General features: G+C 36.3%; 1 protein-coding gene across 2 annotated transcripts in view; it reads right to left on the bottom strand.

The window, feature by feature from the left end:
• Window positions 1-403: 403 nt before the first annotated feature.
• The window catches only part of GPR174 (G protein-coupled receptor 174), a 34,100-nt gene continuing 12,474 nt past the window's right edge, over window positions 404-22,029 (bottom strand). The window contains exons 1-4 of one of the 2 annotated variants that reach the window (XM_036271476.1): window positions 14,508-14,633; window positions 12,066-12,230; window positions 6,109-6,214; window positions 404-3,521 (exon numbers count right to left, since the gene is read on the bottom strand). In XM_036271476.1, the coding sequence (XP_036127369.1) occupies window positions 1,972-2,973 (1,002 nt within the window). In that variant the 5' untranslated portion in view covers window positions 2,974-3,521; window positions 6,109-6,214; window positions 12,066-12,230; window positions 14,508-14,633 and the 3' untranslated portion in view covers window positions 404-1,971. Of the gene's footprint in view, window positions 3,522-6,108; window positions 6,215-12,065; window positions 12,231-14,507; window positions 14,634-22,029 lie in introns of those variants that run through there. The other variant, XM_036271475.1, reaches the window with a different exon arrangement.

Genomic DNA, 22,029 nt, shown 5'->3' with positions numbered 1-22,029 from the left:
TCCCCTTTAAAAAAGATATAATCAAAGTGAGATTAATATATTAGTAAAATTATATCACTGGTCTCTCACAAAATGGCATAACAAGTATAATTCATGCTTATGTAGAAAATAGTTAACACATTTAGTATAGAAAAGACTCTTCCATTACAAGTAACCACAAATTCTTACTTGTGGCCCCCTTACAATACTACATTATATACAAACACAAATCACTTTAAGGCAGACAGACCAGACATAGTCACAGTTATCCTTTTGCAAAAAAAACAATTTAACACTTATTTAACACATCAAAAATGTACCATACAATTAATAATTAGGAGGTAAATAGATACACTATTGCTAGCAGCACAAAGTCAGTATTCTAATAGGATATTATTTTAATAACAAAGTACAAACAAAATCAACGTTTGTCCAGAGAAAACATTAGAAAAATTTCCATTCAACTTGGATATTAGAATTCATTTTGATTCCACAAGTTCCCCCCAAACATATTAGTATCATAACTGTATGCCTAAAATAACTCCTTTCCACATTCCTTCCAGATGAGAAGTAGCATGTATTTTTATTATGTAGCATGCATATTTTGAGTAGAACATTCTTTGAAGTTAGAGCCTTTTTCTGGAACAAGTTTTAAACTATTGTAATATTTAGACCTCAGGTCTAATTACTATTCATATCCTGGGTCGAATTCCTGAATACTAGTACCAAACAGGCAGCAAGCAATGCATTGTATGGGGTGTCCAATGGTGCCAAAATTAATCTCATGCACTTTTTTTTAAAGGTGAAAGAATTGACTTCTCCAGCTGCAAGGACGTAGGAGGAACAGACCTTAGAATGGTACAGTTGAAGCAAAGCTGGACCACATAAATTACTGAAGACTAGGGTCCACATGCCTGGCTGCTTACACACCCTACCCTGGCTTGTAAATGTGGCTTGACAGTTGCCAAGTAACTTAGAATAAGAAATACAGTGTGGTGACGTTTTAAGAGGTGTACCCAAATTACTTCATCCTTTTGCTCTGGCTTAAGCTTAGTGATTAATTAGTGCTCTACTTCTTCCATAGGCTCAGAAAATATAGTATCCTGTCAGAGATACCTCAACATCACTCTGGAAGCATGGTGGAATCTCCCTTTACTAGGCAGGTTCATGCATCTCCAGAGGTACTCTTTGGAAATAGTTTAAGAAAATCATTCTGGGATTGCCACCTATCTGTTGTCTCCTAGAGACAATTTCAGTCACATTGTATGGACTTTGACAAGCTATCTGCCCTGGGTAGATTCACTATGACAGCTTACACAGTCATAGAAAGTTATTGTATGTGAATTTGTTTCTTGTCCTTACTTTTAACAAACCAAAGGCCCAAGTTTAGATTTTTTATTCTATGAACAGGTGTGACAGATGATGTTTCATATTGACACTGAAATGAAGGAAATAGCTTTTTGAGTCTTCAAACCCTAGAGTGTCATCACACATGTGAGATAAAGGGATCCCATGTTTATAACACTTTATTTTCACAGAATAATATATGGTCCATCCCACTTAATATATAATCAAAATGCAATATTGGAATATAAACTGTTATTACCAGTATAAATAGATAACTACATTGCCTCTAAGTACTCAATGTCCATTGTAACAAAACCAAATGCTTATAATGACAAGCTCTCTCTTTTTGTCTGAGGTTCACAGATAAAACTGCTGACTCTAGTTGAGAGCATATGTGTATTGGATATAACTGAAATTTTGTACCTCAAGTCTTAAAGATTTGGTGACAAATCACTACATGGACATGTCAACATCAATGTTGGTAGAATATAATGCTCTAAATAGGTTCTGTTATAATTTCTCATATAGGTAAGACAGAACATAACTGAAAACCTGGGAGCGCTTCCTGTGATTACTTCCCAGTATCTTGGGGTATTACAAATGTGTTCTGATATATTTTCATTTCAGACTACATTGTTTTTTTATTTAGCATAATTCAGTTGTCATAGTAGAAGTAGTATGTTTGCTCACAAAGGATTTCACATGGAGTTGGATGGTATCGTGCAAATCTTGTCTTGAAAGCCGTCTTCTGAACTCATTAGTGGTGAAGTAATATATGACTGGGTCAAGGCAGGAATTAAGACTAGCAAGACACAGGGCAACAGAATGAAATATCAGAATCACCCTTCTGGCTTGGCAGCTTTTAATTTTGTTGGCCTTGACCAGGAAATCTAAAGGAAAACTGAAATGATAAGGTGCAAAGCAAATTAAAAACACTCCTGCACAGGTTAGAATCATCTTCAAGGCTTTCTTTTTCTCTCCAAGGTCTTGAGCCACAGGATATTTATCTTGAAGTGATAAAACAGCCTTCCAGGTACAGTACAGGACAATCAGAAGAGGAGTGACAAACCCAATCAACTCGCCAATGGTTATCATGGCAACAGACTGGGGCAGATTGACATTCCTGGTAGGAAGATCTACAAAGCATTTGGTTCTGTTGCCTGAGGTGTCATCACTGGTTCTCAGGAGAGGAAAGAGCAGACAGGCAAGGCAGATGATCAGCCATCCAGCAATGCTGATGTATAGGTCATATTTCTGTTTGCAGTCATGGAAGCGAAAGGGGTACATGAGAAAGCAAAACCGTCGCACACTGATGCAGACCAAAAAATAGATGCTTGCATACATGTTGACATACTTCAGGTAGAAACAGAACATGCAGAGGCCAGGCCCAAATGGCCAGTCATGATTCAAGTAATAAAAGATCCTCAGTGGCAGGGAGAGAACTTGTAGTAAGTCAGCAATGGCTAAGTTTATCATGAATATAACAGCCCGTTTTGTTTCTTTCATATAGCCGTAAAATATCCACAAAGCTAATATGTTCCCTATGAGACCTGGCACAAGAATGACAGCGTATGTCACTGCATAGATAAAATACCGAAAATCTGTATTGTCTCCATCTGGCCCAGCACACGTGTCATTTGCAGGCATTTTTCTACCCAGAGAAAATGTCTTTGCCAAATGGCAGTTCAAAACCTAAATTCACAATCAACTGCTTCTCTTTCTTAAAGATAGATCATCAATGGCTTAAAGAGACTGACTATAAAATAACCTCCTTCTTACTGTACAGGTCTGGGCCTCTACACATGATTTTCAAAGAACTATCTGCATGTTTGCTTTGGATTTGTCTATAGGTAACTACATGGAAGTCTAGTGTGCAAGCACAGATGACAAGCTGTTATTTTACCCTTTAGTTTACTCTGTTATAAGGCCTTCTGAGATCTCATGACAGTTGATTCTCTCCCATTTTGATCATGAATATGCCATATAGCACTTCTTCTAGTTCCCATATGGTGATAGCCGTCACTTTACAAGTGTTTGGCAGGTTGTTTTTCTTTTTATGGCTCATAGGAGAAAGGTTTTCTTTAGTACTCAGTGGGTCTGCAAATCTTCAGAGATGATCAATATGGATAAACCAGTTTTTCTGGGACTTTGTCAGTTATGTGTTGAAAGCTAAAAAGTGGAAAACAAAGGCAGAGCTGCAAGTGAAGAAAAAAATTATTGTCTGGCACTTTTTGCAAAACAAAACAAAACAAAACAAAAACCCATGTGTAGACAATTCTATCATTTTGAATAGGAAGTTCTGATGTGAGTAAGGGTGATATTCCATTGTTTCTATAAGGCACTTCAGAATCATAAGAAAATATACTTACAAGGATTCTGAGAGGTAATCTAGCCCCTTGCTACTCAAAACTTGATCCTGAACCAGCATTACTTCAGAGCTTGTTAGAAATACAGCAGAATCTCCTGCCCTACCTGATACCTGCTGAATCAAAATCTGTGGTTTAACAATAACTACAGGATCCTATTTTGCATAATAGCATTTGAGATATTCTGATTTAGACCATCACTTTGCAAACTTCACTGATTGTCAGACACATCTGGGGACATTTAAAAAATACAACTTTCCATCTCTTTCTTGGTATCATCTCTAGAGATACTGATTCAATACATAGGGCCTGATATTCACATTTTTTAAAAAGCTCCCCATGTGATTCAGATACAGCCAACCCAGCTTTTGTCCTTGAGCCATTATTTAGGGGCCACTGATTTGGTCCAAATCCTCCCCAGATGTCTGAGAAGAAGTGGGCAGCCTCTCTTTAAATACTTCCATTTATATAGGTCATGTAGTCACCTCTCAATTATCCAAGACAACAAACCATAGCACCAGAAAGAGAATCAAAATCCTCAGAAAGTTGATTCAGCTGGGTCCATGACCTTTATTCTGAGGTAAACAAACTTTAGCTTAGGGACCTGGGTAGTTGCCTTAAGGCTGCTGAAATCCAGGAGGACTTAAGTGACTTTAAAGATATGTGGGAAGAACAAAAATGAAATAGGCATTATGAAACATCCTGCTTTGGATTATCAAATCCATGTGGTCTAAAGTGTGCTTGATTCAGCCCCTGAAGGGATTGTTATTTCTATTATTTTGACTAATTTGCCTGTTAAGTAAAAGACTATTTTTGTTCAAAGATATGGTGCTCAGTTTAATTAAAAGTCCTAATGAATGACATGAACTATGCATTCAGGTTAAAGAGGTTAAATACTTGAGAGTTCTTAGATAAGGAAGTAGAGAAATGGTGTTATAAAATACAAGGAAGTACAACTGTAAAGAACTTCAATATTGAAAGTGTGGTTAAAATTACAGGTCCTTCAGCTGCCAAACTGAAATACATCTTTGAAATATTTACACATAGGAATTATGATTAAGTGACAGGAGAAATTAGATGGCATACCAAAATGTGAAAAGCTTTGGATTTTGAACTTCCTTTAAACTGCTTACATAAAAGGCATTGCCAATTAATGTCACTAATTAGACAGAAGTTTATAAATATACCTCCAGTCAACTTCTGCTGAACATTCATTCACTTCTCCTGTCATGTCTAATGAATCTTAAATCTATATCATCTCATCTGGGCTATAGCTCTCTTTCTAACTATATATAAGACCTCTTCTCTTGGATGTTTTATCATCATGTCAAATTCACTATAACTAGTAAAAGGAAGTTATCTTTTACATTTATTTTAAAAGCCATATCTTGTCAAATCATTTTAACTTTTTGATTAAAATCTATGACTTTTTATCACACCAAGAGGAAAAATCAAAGTCCTTATAATAGCCTGTGTCATCCTATATAATCTGGCCCCCATTGCTTCTCCCCCTTGCACTCTGCTCCAGTCATTCTTGCACTTTGTCATGCTTGCTGTTAGGTGAATGGACCAGGCACACCCCTGCATCAAAGCCTTTGAACTGGAAGCTCCCAGTGCCTAAAATACTTTAGCCAAGTTATTTTTCTGTTTTATTTCCTTCAGATCTTTACCCAAATGGCACCTTTTCTTTAGGTTTTCCTTTATCTTTTATTTAAGAAACTGCAACTCTCCTACAGCATTCCCCATCACGCTGTAGTACTTATTTTATCTATTATCAATCATAATTTGCATACTCTATGTTTTTACTTATTTATTTTTTGGTATATATGTACCCCTGCAGAGTGTTTATTTCATAAGGACAGGGATTCTTGTGTGTTTTTTCTTTTTACTTGTTGTATACCAGAACAAAGGACTGTCTAAGACAGAGTAAATGCTCAGTATTTGTTAAATGAGATAATTTTAGTAAATAAAAATTATTTGGCTACAAAAATCAGTATATCACAAACAAAAATTACCATGCTCAAAACTTCAAGCAAGATTCTGTTCTAGACTTCCTAATTGCTATTAAGTTAACCACTATTTTCCAAGGTTATCTCAAAGTATTGGAGACATTGACTTTTTGTCACTTATTCTCCACTTCCAAACAAGTTCCAATAGGAGTGATAGCATACTATCAGGGGAAAATGTATGTTTAGGAGTCACCATAACCTGGGTTTAAATTCTTGCTTTTTCAATTAGTAGCTATGTGACCCTGGATATATCACTAAACCCCTCTGATCTTAATTTTCTCACTGGTAAAATGAAACTTATCATAGGATCTAACTTACAGTCAGTGTAAGAATTAAATGAGCTGCCTATGTAATCCATTTAGCATAATGTACATAAGTGCTCAATAAACATTAGTTATTATACTTACTGTTACTATTTTCTGTAATTGCATGATTTCTCATGATCATCTCATTTTTTAAAAGTTTCATTGTTTAGCCTCGGCCAGGTGGCTTAGTTGGTTGGAGCATCTTCCCCTACACCAAAAAAGTCAGAGCACATACCTAAGTTGTGTGTTCAATTCCAAGTAGAGGCACGTATGGGAGGCAACTGATCAATGTTTCTCTCTCACATTGATGTTTCTTTCTCTCTCTCTCTTTCCGCCCCCCCCACCCACTTCCTGTCTGTTCAAAATCAATAACCATATCCTTGGGTGAGGATTAAAAAATGTCATTGTTTATACTCTAGTTCAGGCCTTTATTACTTAATTTGTCTCCCCATCCCTTATCTTTTCCTATTCCATTCTACATAATGCTTTTAAAAGCATTAATGACTCCTTATTGCCCAACAAACCACAAAGTACATAATCTGGCACTCAATGGCTTCCTTAAATACAGTGTCGTCTACCTTTAGAGCTTGGTCTCCTACTACTCTGCTAACATACCTGGCACTCCAGCCAAACTGAGCTGCTTAGTGTTCAAATGAATTTTTTTTGTTTTTCACAAACAGAATTTGCTCATTCTGCTGCCTCAGCCTGAATATATATATATATATATATATATATATATAGCCTATATATATATATATATATATATATAGCCTATCAGTCCTACCAATTACTTGTAAAGGCCTTTCTCAGTTTTCCTGTTTTTGTGTGTGTTTTTTTTTTTTTTTTTTTTGATTAACTCAATACTATTATGCTAGCCCCTTTTTCCTAAATCCCCATTTATACTTTTTTAAAGCACCTACCTTCCTCTTCTTTTTGTTAGTAATTTGTGTTTGTGTATTGATGCCCCCTATTCCCCTGCCCACTCTTCCCAACAACAACAAGGCCAGAAACTCCTTAAAGTCAGGTTCTAGGTCTTATATACCTTAAGAAGCCCTAGAGCACCTAGAGCCATGTTTGGATTGTGATGGTTTCATCCAGTATTTATTCAGCAAACATATATTCAGCATTTACTACTTGCTAGGCACCATTCTTGGTAGTGGAGATATAAACAGTGGAGAAAGGCATATGATCTCTGTCTTCTTGGGCCTTATAGTCTAGTGAGGCAAAATGATAATTGCCATACAATATGAAACATGTGTTTATAAGTAATATACTGTATACTTTATAAGCACAAAAGAAGGGAAGCAACTAAAATATTAAGAATATTTTTTTGCTTAAGTGAACTTAAAGTCAAGAGTACTCTCCTGAAATCCGTACTTTTCCCATTGGTCATTTTCTCATTGGCTACATTTTAATGCATTTTCATTAGCATACTCTGGCATGTAACCTTGAAATGTTCCTGAATACAGCATGTCATTTAAGATTCCTTTGTCTTCCTCCTGGGGGATCTGATGATGCTTTCTCTGTGTTTATATAACATTTTCTAGTATAAAAATTTGCTTGGGATATTTGGAAAGGCTTTCAAACACGAAAAAAACATATTCAACTGTGCTATAATGAATATAAATACTCCTTTATCTCAGCATGATAAAGACAAAAGATGAAGGTGGAATTTTCTTAGAGCACACCACTATGTTTGAGATTTTCCTTTTTCAGAAAAGAATCCATATTATAGCAGATACTGGAACAGATTCCAATTTTGAATGAGATATTCATTTGAAAAACCAACCAGACTTTTTGAGCAATTTTTTTCTTGCTTCACTATCTTATTCTTTTTTAATTTTACTAACTTCCTTAGGAACAGATTAAAAATAAGAGAAAAATAAAACTGAGGGCCTGAATTTAGCCTGATTTCTAGCAATCTACAAGACAGTATTTCATTTGAAGTTCTCATGGAAAGGTATTATTTTTATTTATGAATATTTATCTGATTATTCAAACATGAAGTTTTCATTAAATTTTGCTTTGCATATAATTACAGAGTATTTTTCAGCAATATTATGTCTTTGGTTGCTTATTCAGGGAAAACTTGCTTGGTTCAAATGAAGATCAGGTATAGCTTTTTGTATTATTTTACTGAGACTTCCTCTGAGCAAAATATTGTCTATGAAGATATTAGAATATCCCCCCATCAAAATGTGTGTCTGTATTTTAATAAAAAAAGTTAATTATCAAAAATGCTTGATCATCAAATAACCCCATTTCTGATGGTAGCCTTTGAGACATACTAGTGTCAAGTAGACACTATATTTTTGGATATGGAGCCCTGCCGAGCAACCATCCAATCATGTCATAGGCAACCACTTGCTCAAAAGCCAGCTCTATTTTAGAGTTCTGGTTAGGTAAACACTTTAATAAGCCAAGAAAAAGTAGACTTAGTGCTTCAAGTGACTGAAATTATGTGGGGCTTAACAAGGTGTGTACATGTGTGTGAGAGGCAATTATATCATCATGATACATGAGTAATCACACATATTGGATAAAAGAGAGCAGAACGATTTCCTTCTGATTCTGATCAGTATACATAGCAAATTTCAAACATCTTTATCACTTTTGAAAATCATCAAAGTCAAATTGCTTTCAATCTTTCCAGTAAACTTGTCTAGCAACTGCATCAATGTAAAGAGCTGACTACAGCATAGTACTAAAATACTTTCGACAGTTATTGCCTGGTTAATTCTTCTAGTGAATTCATCATTTTTGACCCACCAAATGTTTTATCAGAATTTTTTATTTTATTTTAAAGGGGGTGTTCTACCTGGATACCACATTCAATCAGGCTCCCAACTTCTCTTACCTCTGACACTTTCTATGAATTCCCCATCGGCAAACTTCATGAAGGAAGAAAATACATATGTGTGGACAGGAAGTGCAGTTATTGTGAGTAGCACCACTGTTCTAGAAAATTCTTTCATTTAGCTGAGTCTAAATGTCTCTGCTGAGATCAAAAGTGCATTTTTTTTTCAGCCGGTAGTGAATCTTGTTCCTCTGATCTGAGTAGTACTCTTTTAATTTTAATTACTTGGAGATACCAGGAGGGCCGTCACTCAACCTCACATCACCAGTGAATAATGTTCAGTCACTCTTTCTTTCCTCAGATATCCTAGTTTGCAATTATTTTGAATCCTGGAGACCAGAGCACACCAATGGGTATTGGGGATGGGTGACTCCAGAGGCTATTGAAATCTGTACTGATAATTAAAGAGTACTTTAGTCCGGCCAGCCGGTGTGACTCAGTGATTGAACATCGACCCATGCACCAAGAGGTTGCCGGTTTAATTCCCGGTCAGGGCACATTCCCAGGTTGTGGGCCTGATCCCCAGTGGGGGGCACGCAGGAGGCGGCCAATCCATGTTCTCTCTCATCAATGTTTCTATCTCTCTCTCCCTCTCCCTTTCTCTCTCTCTAAAAATCAACAAAGAAAAAAAATTTAAAGAGTACTTTAGTAACTATCCACTTCCTTGCTCCTACCACTCATAAAAAAACATGTTAGTTTGTCCTTTCACAGCTCCCATCTCTCAGGGTCTTGATCTTATCCACATGATTTATAGGTTTCTATTTTTATTCTTTCTGGTTTTATTAGGCAAGGTTTCTCAAAAGGTGGTCCCTGAGCTAGCTACAGTGCATGTTAAAATGAATATTCCCAGATGGACTTAATCTTAATTACCAAAAAATGAAACCAAGGTGTCTACATTTTAACAATGTCCCCAGAGAATCAAATCATAGAGCCTTTAAATCTGAGAGAATTCCTTGAGTTGTAAAGGGCAAGACCAATACCAATGCAGTCATTTTTTAAAAAAATCTTTACTGTTGAGAGTATTACAGATGTCCCCCCTATTCTCTCCCATTACCCTCTCAACACAATTCTCCCCCAACCCCAGGCCTTCACCACCCTATTATCTGTGTCCATTTGTAATGCATATATGCATATAAGTTTTTTGACATTCCCTGTGCTTTCCTATCTCCATTCTCTGTGTTCTTGATTTTCTTTCTACTTCAAATGTTCTACTCCATCCTTACCTATTGAAATCCTGCCTATCTTTCAAGGCCACTATAGAGAAGAGTTAGCTTCTTCATGAAGGTTTTCATTATCCTCTTCCTAGTTATGATCATTCCCACCTGTGAATTCCTATAGTATTTTTCTTTTGAAGTTCTAACTGTTACTGACATTAGCTAGATATCAGTGAGGGAAAGAACACAAAGGGAGAATCAGACATGTTGAACATATTCAGCTGGGAAGCAGAGGCCTGTTTGCTTCACCAGGAAGCCACAGCTTCACACTCTGCCCAGAGAACTACCAGTCCATTCCCCACAGATCACTGGGGGAGGTACACATATGCATGATAAAGTCAAAATGGCACAGGGGAAGTGCTTGACCAAAGAGGTCTGTTAGTCTAACCTGGGAAAATGATCATTGGCTAGGGGGTGGACTCCATCAGAAGCCCATTAAAGTTTGGGAAGCTGATTGGCTATTTTGAAAAAGCTTCTGGTTCTTTCCAAGCCTGGGAATACATAATTTGAGGTAAACAAAGGTGCTTTTTCTCACTCTGTCTCTCTTGCTTGTGACCCACACTTGCTTGTGCATTTGAACATTTTCTTTCTATAGCCATGTGGTCTTAGAAGCTAGGTTGCTGCAGGCTCCAGGCAGGAGCCCAGATACAGCAACAGCGCAACAGATTGTAGCTGGGAACACAAGTGAAGCTAGCCAGATGCTGAACTGGTACTAAACATTGACATTTCACAGACTATCTGGACATTGACTCTATTTCTGGCCCTGCTTTTCCATGGTGAGACAGACAGAGATGGGCCATGTTTTTTATTTTGCAACACAAATAAAAATTACCACCAGACCTCATCCACCCTGTGGGTCTTTGGAAATACTTTTCCTCATGGCACCATAAGAACCCCACTTCCACTGGCAACATAACCAATACAATTTAATCAAAATGCACATATGCATAACCAATGGACACAGACAAAAGTGTGGTGAAGGTAGGAGTGGATGGGAGCAGGGAGGAGGTGTCAACAGGAAAAAGACAGAGGACATCTGTAATATTTTCAAGAATAAATGAATTTAAAAACATCGAAGTTAATGCCCTGGCCAGTTTGGCTCAGCGGTTAGAGCGTCGGCCTGCGGTCCGGAGGGACCCGGGTTCGGTTCCCGCTAAGGGCACGTACTTCGGTTGCAGTTTGTCCCCGGCCCTGGTTGGTCGTGCGGGTGGCAGCCACTCGATGTGTCCCTTCACGTTGATGTTTCTCTCTCTCTCTCTCCCTTCCTCTCTCTCCCTCCCACTCTATCTGTACAAAAAAATGGAAAAATATCCTCGGGTGAGGATAAAAAAAAAAAAAAAAACATCGAAGTTAAGAATAAAAGTAATGATATGAGGAAAGAAATAAAATGATCATGTTTATGAATAATATGATTTCATAACTAGGAAATTCAAAAGAATGAAAAGAAACATTACTAAAATTAACAAGAAAATTTAATATGTGTGAACAAAAAGAGGCCACATGCTAAACTGACGAGCTCAGATAAGGCTTGTATGGTGAGCTCAGATAAGGCTTGTATGGTGACCTTGCAAACTCAAAGATCTAAAGTAACCACAAAGGATGGTCTGAAATGAAAATCTTTTAACTAAAAGCAGTTTATGTATGACAGGTAGTCATGTCTTAGGCTGGAATCTTCCCTGACAAAGGTCAGTCTTTACCTTAACTAAGCCTGTCTGTTGTCTTTTTGCATGTATGATAACATATCTTTGGAATGTCATAGTAATTTTCCTTTTTCTGGACTCCTCAAAGCACAGGTGCCACACTGCAGAGACCCAAAACTCCTTCATTGTTATTGAGTTAATTTTTTGTTGTTAACTGTCATGTACCCACCTATCTAAAAGATGCATGTATCTAGCATTTTACTTTTCATCCAATCCCAGGGGTTTCCCTGCTTTGCTTTTTCCCACCTCCCTAATCTATCACCAATGGATTTCATGTAACCTACTTACGTTTTCTCTTTTGATTGTAATGTATGAAATAAGGTGCAAAACTGCTATTCTCCGGAGCATTATCTCAATCCGTTGAGGTTTTGTTTCCAGGTAGTTGTCAACAGTTTGGGTTCAAATAAACTCACAAAAATTCTTCACAGGTTTGAATGTTTCTTACATTGACAGCTGTAACAAAATAAAGAAAATGACATAACTTTTCTGTATACTAGTATTAAATAATTAAAGTATAATTGAAAAAACATATATACTAGTATCAAATATAAAGTACTTAGAAAAAAATGAACAAGAAATATATGAGATCTACATTAAATAAACTACAAAATTCCTGAAAGTCATAAAGAATATTTCAAACTTATGCACTATTTTTGGATGAGAATACAAAATATACAAATTTGAAATTTTTTCCAAACTATTTTTTACTTGCAATACAATTTAAATAAAACTCTAAGATCTTATCTTAATTTGAAAAATATAATGTTCATAAACAAATAGCAGAAATCAAAGAATTTAAGGAAAGATTACATAAAGAAAGTAGTTTCCATAAAGGAATATATGATAAGGAAACATGGGAGCCCTGGCCAGTTTGGCTCAGCAGTTAGAGCATCGGCCTGTGGACCAGAGAGACCCAGGTTTGGTTCCTGCTAAAGGCATGTACCTTGGTCGCAGTTTATCACCGGCCTGGTTGGGGTCGTGTGGGTGGCAACCAGTCGATGTGTCTCTCTCACATCGATGTTTCTCTCTCTCTCTTCGTCCCTCTCTCCCTCCTGCTCTATCTGAAGATAAATGCAAAAATGTCCTTGGGTGAGGATAAAAAAATAAGAAAAGAAAAAGAAACATGGGAGATATAGAGAACAGATTGATGGTTGCCAGACAGGTGTGCAAGTCACAGGGTTGGGTGAAAAAGGTGAAGGGATTAAGAAATACTAATTGGTATAGAATAGTCACGTGATGTGGAGTATGGCATGGGGAGTATGGTCAATAATATTGTAATAGCTATGTATGGTGCCAGGTGGGTACTTGAAATATCAATGGGATCACTGTGTAAAGTATATGAATGGCCACTATATTGTACACCTCAAACTATTACAAACTAGTGTTGAATGCAAACTGTGATTGAAAACTAAAATTTAATTTAAAAAATAATCTTAATTGATATTTTTCTATTAGCTGACAATTTGTTCAAGACAAGTGGTTGAGCCCTGGCCGGTTTGGCTCAGCAGTTAGAGCATTGGCCTGCGGTCCGGAGAGACCTGGGTTCGGTTCCCGCTAAGGGCATGTACCTCGGTTGCAGTTTGTCCCCGGCCCTGGTTGGTTGTGCGGGTGACAGCCACTCGATGTGTCCCTTTCACGTCAATGTTTCTCTCTCTCTCTCTCTCTCTGTTCCTCTCTCTCCCTCCCACTCTACCTGAACAAAAAATGGAAGAATGTCCTCGGGCGAGGATGCTAAAAAACAAAAACAAAAACAAAAACAACAAGATAAGTGGTGGTTGATCTATCCTTCTCTCATTGTTTCTCATAGTACTTTGGATAAATATGCTTCCTTCTTATACATCCCACACAATTTTGAGCTCCTTACCCACTAACCCTGTGTTTTATGTTTTACTGACTTTTATAATCTTCCATCCCTAAAATGCCCAGCTGCTTTGTGTGTAGTAGGAACTCAAGTAGATTTGACAATGTTTTTTGAGCATCTAGAGCAGAGCTCAACCTAATGGGAAGATCTTTCATCTTATATATGCTATATTCTTTTGTAAACAATTTTAATATACCTCCATTTTGTTGACTATTGTTTAACTTATGATTCATATTGGATCTCAAATTTTTATTTTTACATAGTTAAAATACTAGAGAAAGTAGTAAATCGCTTTTGATAGCACAGTTTAGAATTATATGTAACCCAATATCTATCTCACTGTCAATGACTCTCTTGTTTGCCACTTTGGGTACGTGTATCATAATTTTTCATCTAAAATACAAGTCAACATATTAAAGAGTTCCATTTTACACATTAAATTTCAAGTATTTTTGCTTTGTAGATGTGATGAGGAGATCATAAGTTATGTTACAGTAGGAAAACTGCATGTAGTAGTTCCTGTTCTCAGTGCTGACTTGGCTGTGGGAATTTTCCTCAGTTTTTCTGAATGTTCACCTTGTGTCTCAGACCAGACATGAGCATTTGGAAAAGAAAAGGGAATTTTAGGAAAGTTATAAGCTTCCAAAATTACATGAAATAAACTAAGGTCCAAGATAATCAGGTCCTTCTGTCCCTTTTCACGGTTTTGCAGTCCTTTTCCTGCAATTTCTTTTTCTTTGAGAGTGTGTCCTATCTACTGCTTCCTAGGTTTAATAGGCTGCAAAAGTGGAGATATAAACCAACATTATAGGTTCTGGTAAAAACAGCAAGAGTGGATTGGAAAATTAAACCAGTCTCCAGGGCCTCACCTCAGTGTTGTTCTTGATTTTGGGTGTAGGTAGCTATTTAACATGGTGTGATTTCAAAGGTTGCCAAAAAGCTCTGCTTTAAGAAAAAAGAAAGAAATTCTTTTCTACTTTTGGCTGGGCTGAAACTCCTTTTTCTTATGGATAAGTCTTTTGCTCTACAAAGAGAGTTTAGACTTGGAATGCCAGATTCCCACCGTTAAAGCTAGAGTCCAGGAACTTAATCCCGACCAGATTTTCTTGGGTAATATCAGCACCTTCCACAAACTCTGAATTTCTGGATCATGTGCAATAGATCCCAGAGCTTCTGCATACTTTGCCTTTCAGCTCAGTTAGGGTATCAGCTTTCTCTGGTCTTGGTACTTAATAGTCCACCTGCCATAGTTACTCGTGTTTTACTTACATTTTGGGGCTATTTTATCCATACTATATTACCCCAAATCTATAACATTTTATGTTAAAGAACAAAAATGTGATGTGAAAACCTCTCAGCAGACACTAGGATCTTCAAAAACTGCATAAATAATCCTGGTGGAAAATGATGGACATTTAAGATTTTAAATATTAAATGCAAGTGGTAAAAAAGGAGTTGTTTAGCCCTTAGTGATTACCCTAAAAACTACCCTTGGAACTTTTAATAATTACTCCAAAAGTGCCCATAAAACATTTACTATCCCAAGAGGAAAGCAATTAATCTAAAATATGGGAATCTCATTCTTGAATTTTAAATGATAACAGATCTCTATCCTTAGATCAGGATGTGAATCAGGCATGGGAGAGGGATACAACACACTGAACACTGCTATCCCAGGTAATTGACAATAAGCCCCCCCCACCACCACCACCACCACCACTAGTGGCAGTTTTGTCTTTGTTGGACTTATCTTGTTTTTTGGTTCTTTGCAGCATGGCTTATCTGGTTCTCAAACCAAACAGGATCCTGGTTGGTTACTTCTCAATCTTCTACCATGTGTTCTGTGCTTGGAAAGTAATCCTATAAATTTGGCAGAGTTTGCTTTGTCTCTCACTTCAAAATATAAGCCTCCCGAGTCCTTGAGTCACTGCTCAAGGAGTGACCACATGCCAGGAACCACTACTGCAGTCCTACACTTCTTCCAGCAGTACAACCCTCTTGACTAGTAGAAGCAACCTGAGCCTTCTGAAAACTCTTGCCTATTAGAGGCATCTTTCTTGTTACTAACACTGAGATATCATCAGAAAAGCAAGACGACTGTCCTTGGTTGGAGCATTTGTGCACAAAAAGGTTGTGAGTTTGATTCCCAGTCAGGGCACGTGCCTAGGTTGTGGGTTTAATCCCTAGTTGGAGCCCATCTTTGAGGCTACCAATAAATGTTTCTCTCTCACATTGATATTTCTCTCTCTCTAAAAACAATTCAATAGAAAAGAAGATGACTGGATGGATTCTTTGATTAGTCTTCCACCAGTGATGTAAACTCTATGACAGGTGGAAGCAGATAGGGTGGCACATCGTTTTTAATACAGATTCTCCTTATTTTGTAAGCCACCATATTTGAGAAATGAATTATAACTGTAAAGTGTTAGAGGAGTAAGTGTATGTTGCCCTGGATATGTCTCTAAATATACTGTAATCATGATACAAAAATCCAAGCCATGACATATTTACTTGGAGGTCTCTATAGCACAAGTCTGAAATAAGGATACCCTGGGTATGAAACAGCAAACATAACTACTGTCACATTTCTATAAGATGACATCAAACATATTGATTGAAAAAGGTGGTGAAAATTGAGTCTCATGAAACTCTTTCATATAACACTCTCTTGTTCTCATACCATTATTTTAGGTACTAGATTCTCAAAGACCTGGAAATTTTACTCCTTCCTAGACAGGGTTGAAATATCCTAAAGTATCACAGACCCAATCTCGAGTCAAACCTGGGATCATGTCAGTCCTTGGAGCTTGGGGCATGGGCAATATTTGATTGGAATTTTGAATACTGTGTTCACTGCATAATGTTCTTCTATTAAATAAAGTAAATTTTCCAGTAAGTGACATTATTTGTAGTATTTTGTTCATTTTTTATGACTCCTTATTTCACTGGAGTGAATAGTAACATGATTCAAGACTGTGATATATTGAAAAAAGATGGGATAAGCCAATGTTGTGTGATCTTGTTCTTTGAATTTAAAATTTATATTCCCTCTCTCTCTCTCTCTCTCTCTCTCTCTCTCTCATTTTGCAATCTATAGTATGAGTTGAGAAGTATGAATCTCAGAAAATCCCTTTTTTCCAAAATTTTTGTAGATGATCTTACAAAAATAATAAGAGCTTCTACTTTGGGTTGACTCAAAGGACAGAGTGGAAGTTTCTAGCTAAAATAAATAAGCCAGCAAATAAGACATCTCAATATAAACTTCTTATACCTTTCCAGAATGGTATCAGTAACACCCAGCAGTATTTCAGAAGGAAAAACAAACATTCATATTTTAACTCTGTTTACATTTTGACATGAGTAATAACCCTATTTCCTTTCTATTATGTTAAATAGCATAACTTTCTTATTTTAGACTAACATTTCTGCAGATGTCTCTATCAGATACAGAGTGAAGCATATCATGCACTGGTGCAAAATCCTCCAAATGTCCATATTATGATGGTCTAAAACTCTGACATTTAAAGCTCTATATTCTCTTTCTAGCCAGACTCATGTTATACTCTTCCAAATGCTCTAGGTTTCTGCAATGCCAGGCTGTCCTTGAATAGATCATGTACCTTGATGTCTCTGTCTTTCAATTTAGCCTGAGTGCTTTTATGTTCCAGCCTCTCATTCCCACCTTCCCACTTTGACATGAAAATTCTTTTTTTTTTCCTTTCTTTTTTTCTTTTTGTTTTGTGGTACGTGCCCCTAGTGGGAACCGAACCCGGGTCTGCAGGCCAACGTTCAACTGCTGAGTCAAACTGGCCAGGGCAAAAATTCTTGATAAAAAGGAGAATTTTTATTCTCTTGTAACCTCCTCCAAGACTTTCTGAGTCACTCAATTTGAAATGACCTCTCTTTCATTTGACTTTCCACAGCATGTTGCTTGCATATCTGTAATAGCCTGATGTGTTCCATCCTGTCTGATGGCATAGTTAGTTGTCTCTATGTCCACCAAATTACAAGATCCTTGAGAGTAGGAACTCTGTCCTGATCATCTGTATATCTCTCAAAATACTAGAACAGACGTGTACTAAATAGATGTCCATTAGCAGATATTTAGGAAATATCTGTCAGATAGTACAAATGTTCCAGCACATTTTCAGGATCATTTTTTAAAAATATGTTTTTATTAATTTTTTTTAGAGAGATAGAGAGAGAGAAATATTGATGTGAGAGAGAAACATCAATCGGCTGCCTCCTGCACACTCCCTACTGGGGATTAAGCCTGCAACCTGGGCATGTGCCCTGACCAGGAATCGAACCTGGACCACTCAGTCCATGGGATGACACTCAGTCCACTGACTCACACCAACTGGGCATCCAGGACCATTTTTTAAGTTATCCAGTTTGAGTAATTTTTGCTGTATATATTTAAAGGCTCTTTAAGTTATAAAATCTAAACACATATTTAGTCATTTCTAGCTATTGTTTTAGTCATTGATACTGGTCACTACAAAGCATTTGGAGATTACAGAGGCCACTTTTTAAATAACTTTTTCTTTATTGACTGGGAATTACATCTATTTTTCTTCTTTATAAAAGTGTCTTTTTTCTCAACAGGAAATTTTTTCTCTTCCTTATTGATAACCTGGCAGTGAACAAAATACATGCTCTCAATGCCATCCCATTGAACTAATCAGGATTTCCTCAATGGCTACCCCAAAATAATCACAATGTATTTACCTAAGTGTTTGGGAATAAAATTGTAGAAACTTCAAAAACAATCAAAGAGAAAACACATCCTTTACAGTAACAGAGGTCCCTACAAGCTAATGTCCATTTGACATTTAAAAAATTACTCAACTAAAATTTCCCATATTTATCTGCAATCTATGATCTATGGCATAGCATAAGATTAAAAAGATACTCATTACATTTTTTTAAAATCTAAACTATTTAGAATATACATTTAAGCAGCCACATTTTATTATGATTAAAAGAAATGCAAATAGAAGTTGGTTTTTAAAAGGTTGCACCTCCCTACTACACACACGTGCACACACACACACACTTCTTTGTGGCAATGTGGTGTTATTTTTACTTTCTTTACCACAGCCTGCTGCCTTTTTATAGCAGGAAATGACAAGTCCTTCCTTTACCATAGCCAGGGGACACAGCAAGTACCTGAAAGTATATTGAACAGGCACTGGTCTCCCAAACATGCAGTTATAAAAAGATTATATATTTTTTTTCTTATTAAATTTTCCTGTTGGTGTGCTAATTTTTGTTTCTGACATAAGCCAAGAGCTTATCTCTCTATGTCATTATCTACTCAGAGAGCAAAGCTGGACTTCTGGACACCTTTAGGCCTGAGGAATGAATTTGGCTTATGATGCGTTTAGACACGATTTAAGCATAAACTTGGATTTATGTATAATTCATTTTCCTTAAATGCATCTTATTAATCTTATTAAAGACGAAATAAAAACAGTGTTTCTAAATGTATAGCATTATATCCTTGCAGTAGAAAATAAGTAAAGTCTAAAATCAAATATCTACATTCCCACTTCAAGAAATTAGAAAAAGAAGAGCAAATTAAACCTTATACAAGTGGAAGGTAGGAAATAATCTAGATAAGAGCAAAAATCAATTATATTGGCCCTGGCCTGTTTGGCTCAGTGTTAGCACATTAGCACGTGGACCAGAAGGTCTTGGGTTCTTCCTGGTCAAGGGCATGTACCAAGGTTGCAGGTTTACCAATCAATATGTCTCTCTCACATTGATGTTTCTCTCTCTCTCTCGCTCTCCCCCCCCCCATCTGAAAAAACTCAATGGAAAAATATCCTCAGATGAGTATTTAAAAACATTAATTATATTGAAAACAATAGAATAAATCAATGAAAAAAAATCTGGGTTTTGGTTTTTTTGCAAAGTTTAATACTATTAGCAAATCCCAAGCAAGATGGAAAGATGAACAAAGAAAAAAGAAATAAAAAAAATCAGCAATGTCTGAAATGAAACACAAATATCACTAAAAGACATATAGATACTAAAGAATAATAACAAAATATTAGAAATACTGTTACACATAAATTTAATATCTTAGAAGAAGTGGACCCATTTCATAAAAAGCATAAACTGCTACCACTAACTCAATATAAAATAAATAATTTGAATAGCCATATTGCTAATAAAAAGTCTATCAAACTTATTTATTTTTTAAATCCTCACTCGAGGATATTTTTCTATTTAACTTCAGATAGAACGGGAGAGAGGGAGGGAGAGAGAGAGAGAGAGAAACATTGATGTGAGAGGGACACATTGACTGGTGGGCTCCTGCACGAACCTGACCAGGGCCATGAACAAACCACAACCTTGACCAGAATTGAACCTGTGACTCATTGGTTTGTGGGCCCATGCTCTAACTGCTGAGATAAAACAGCCAGGGCAAACTTTTAAAGAATTAATATCAATTCTATACAATCTGTCAGAAAATAGATGAGAGAATACCACCCAACTCATTTTATGAAGCCAGTGCTATTCTGATACTCAAACAAGACAAAGACTATACATAATAAAGAAAAAATAAATAAAACTATAGACCAATTTTCCAGTGAATGTATATCATCTATCTATATATCTACCTATCAGTCATTTAGACAAGGCTTCAGAGATGGGATTATAAGAAGTTTAAAACAAATGGCTAGTAATCTTAAGAGTAAATTTATCTAAAACTGAGATGCTTCTCTTTCCTTATCTTTCCCAATTTTGGGAATATTACTGATATCACTAATAAAGTGAATTTGTTGGGGTGACATTGGTTTCCCAAACCATACAGGTTTCAAGTGTACAATTCAATGAAACTTCATCTGCTCACTGCATCATGTGCCTATTGCCCCAAAGTTTCCTCTGCCCCCACTTCGCTTGTTTGTCTCCAATTTATACTACTAGGTCATATGTCCTTTCTATAACATTGTTCTGATCTACATTATCTTTGCCTTAGTCCTAGCTCTATCTGACTTCCTCCATTACTCTCACAACCTCTCCAACTATGCCATCAACATATCCTACATGCCACACCAAGGTATTCATTACCAAAAAAAAATCTCCTTTGCCTGGCTGAATGAGCATTTAATAAGTTAATATTTCTAAGTTTCTCTAGTAAGTGTTATATAAGTATATTAACTAAAATGAATAAATTCTTAGTGTTTTAAACAGTGTAAAATAATTACATGCATACATAAATTCTGTGGTCCACCCAAAAAAGTTGGCCAGCTAATATTTCCCAGAGGAAATCATTTAAAAAATGTACATAAGTATATTTTCATCCTTATTAATAAAATGTCTTTATTGTTGTTATTTGTTTTGTTTTGTTTTTTTATTTGTTTGTTAGTAGTAGTGGTTGTGTATTTCACTTTCTCTTAAGTCTGGGGTTATATCATGATCAGGGACTTTAAGGGCTATTAATTAAAATGCATTTGAATTTCCCCAAGTTAATTTGAATTTCATATCACAACAAGGATTCAGGCTCAATCAGCACTTTAATTTGTTAATACTTTCAAATGAGGTGTAGTATTTTACTTGAGCCAACCCATAATTACTTTTGACAATAGAAGTATGCTATTAGCTCTGTAGGCTGTTCCACTGATTATTAATCAGTAATTTATGAGTGTTACAAGCATAATATGTTTCAGACAGGTGCCTGATATTTTTCTCCTTGTTTCACTGAGCTCTCCAACTACGCTCATCCTGATTACATCAGGGAGAAAATATCTTAAGTGGTCTCTAACAGAAGCTCTTTTTCTTTTTACAAGAAAATGCAAGTAGAAAGAAAGGATGGAATGGCTTCAGTTTGGCTTCCAGATATACATAAACCCATATATGAAATATGTAAGTTAAACATGCACACTCTGTATTCACATACAGAGTATCGCACCATAAGGAGTTATATTAATTATTAAAACCCTGACCTCTTGATTAAAGATACAACTGAATGTGACTATTTTCTCCATGTTTAAGTGATAATATGTAGTCATTTTCCTCATGATTTTTAAACTGAGCTTAACTATTAGACATGTCTCCTTTCAATGGTTAGATATCTAGGCTGGTTCTATGGTAATAGAGTTCTCCCAAGAATATACACCTATAAAAGGAACCGAAAGCAAACATAACACAATTCCCCTTCTCCAAAATCCGTATCTTTCAAATCCATCCTTAAACAGACAGTATCCTAAGACTCATTGAATTTTAAGCTTACTAATAAGTGAATAGACACTTGCCTAAGATTCATGCGATTCACCTACAGCTACCATAATCTTCCTTCTCAGCAATGGCATCCCCTTCCTCAAAACACACACACACACACATACACGCATGCACACACACATTATTCTCTGCTTTATT

The sequence above is a fragment of the Molossus molossus genome, unplaced genomic scaffold, assembly GCF_014108415.1.
Source record: "Molossus molossus isolate mMolMol1 unplaced genomic scaffold, mMolMol1.p scaffold_m16_p_2, whole genome shotgun sequence".
Classification (NCBI taxonomy): Eukaryota; Metazoa; Chordata; class Mammalia; order Chiroptera; family Molossidae; genus Molossus; species Molossus molossus.
The sequence above is the reverse complement of the archived record's forward strand: the minus strand, read 5'-3'. Positions and strand labels throughout refer to the sequence as shown.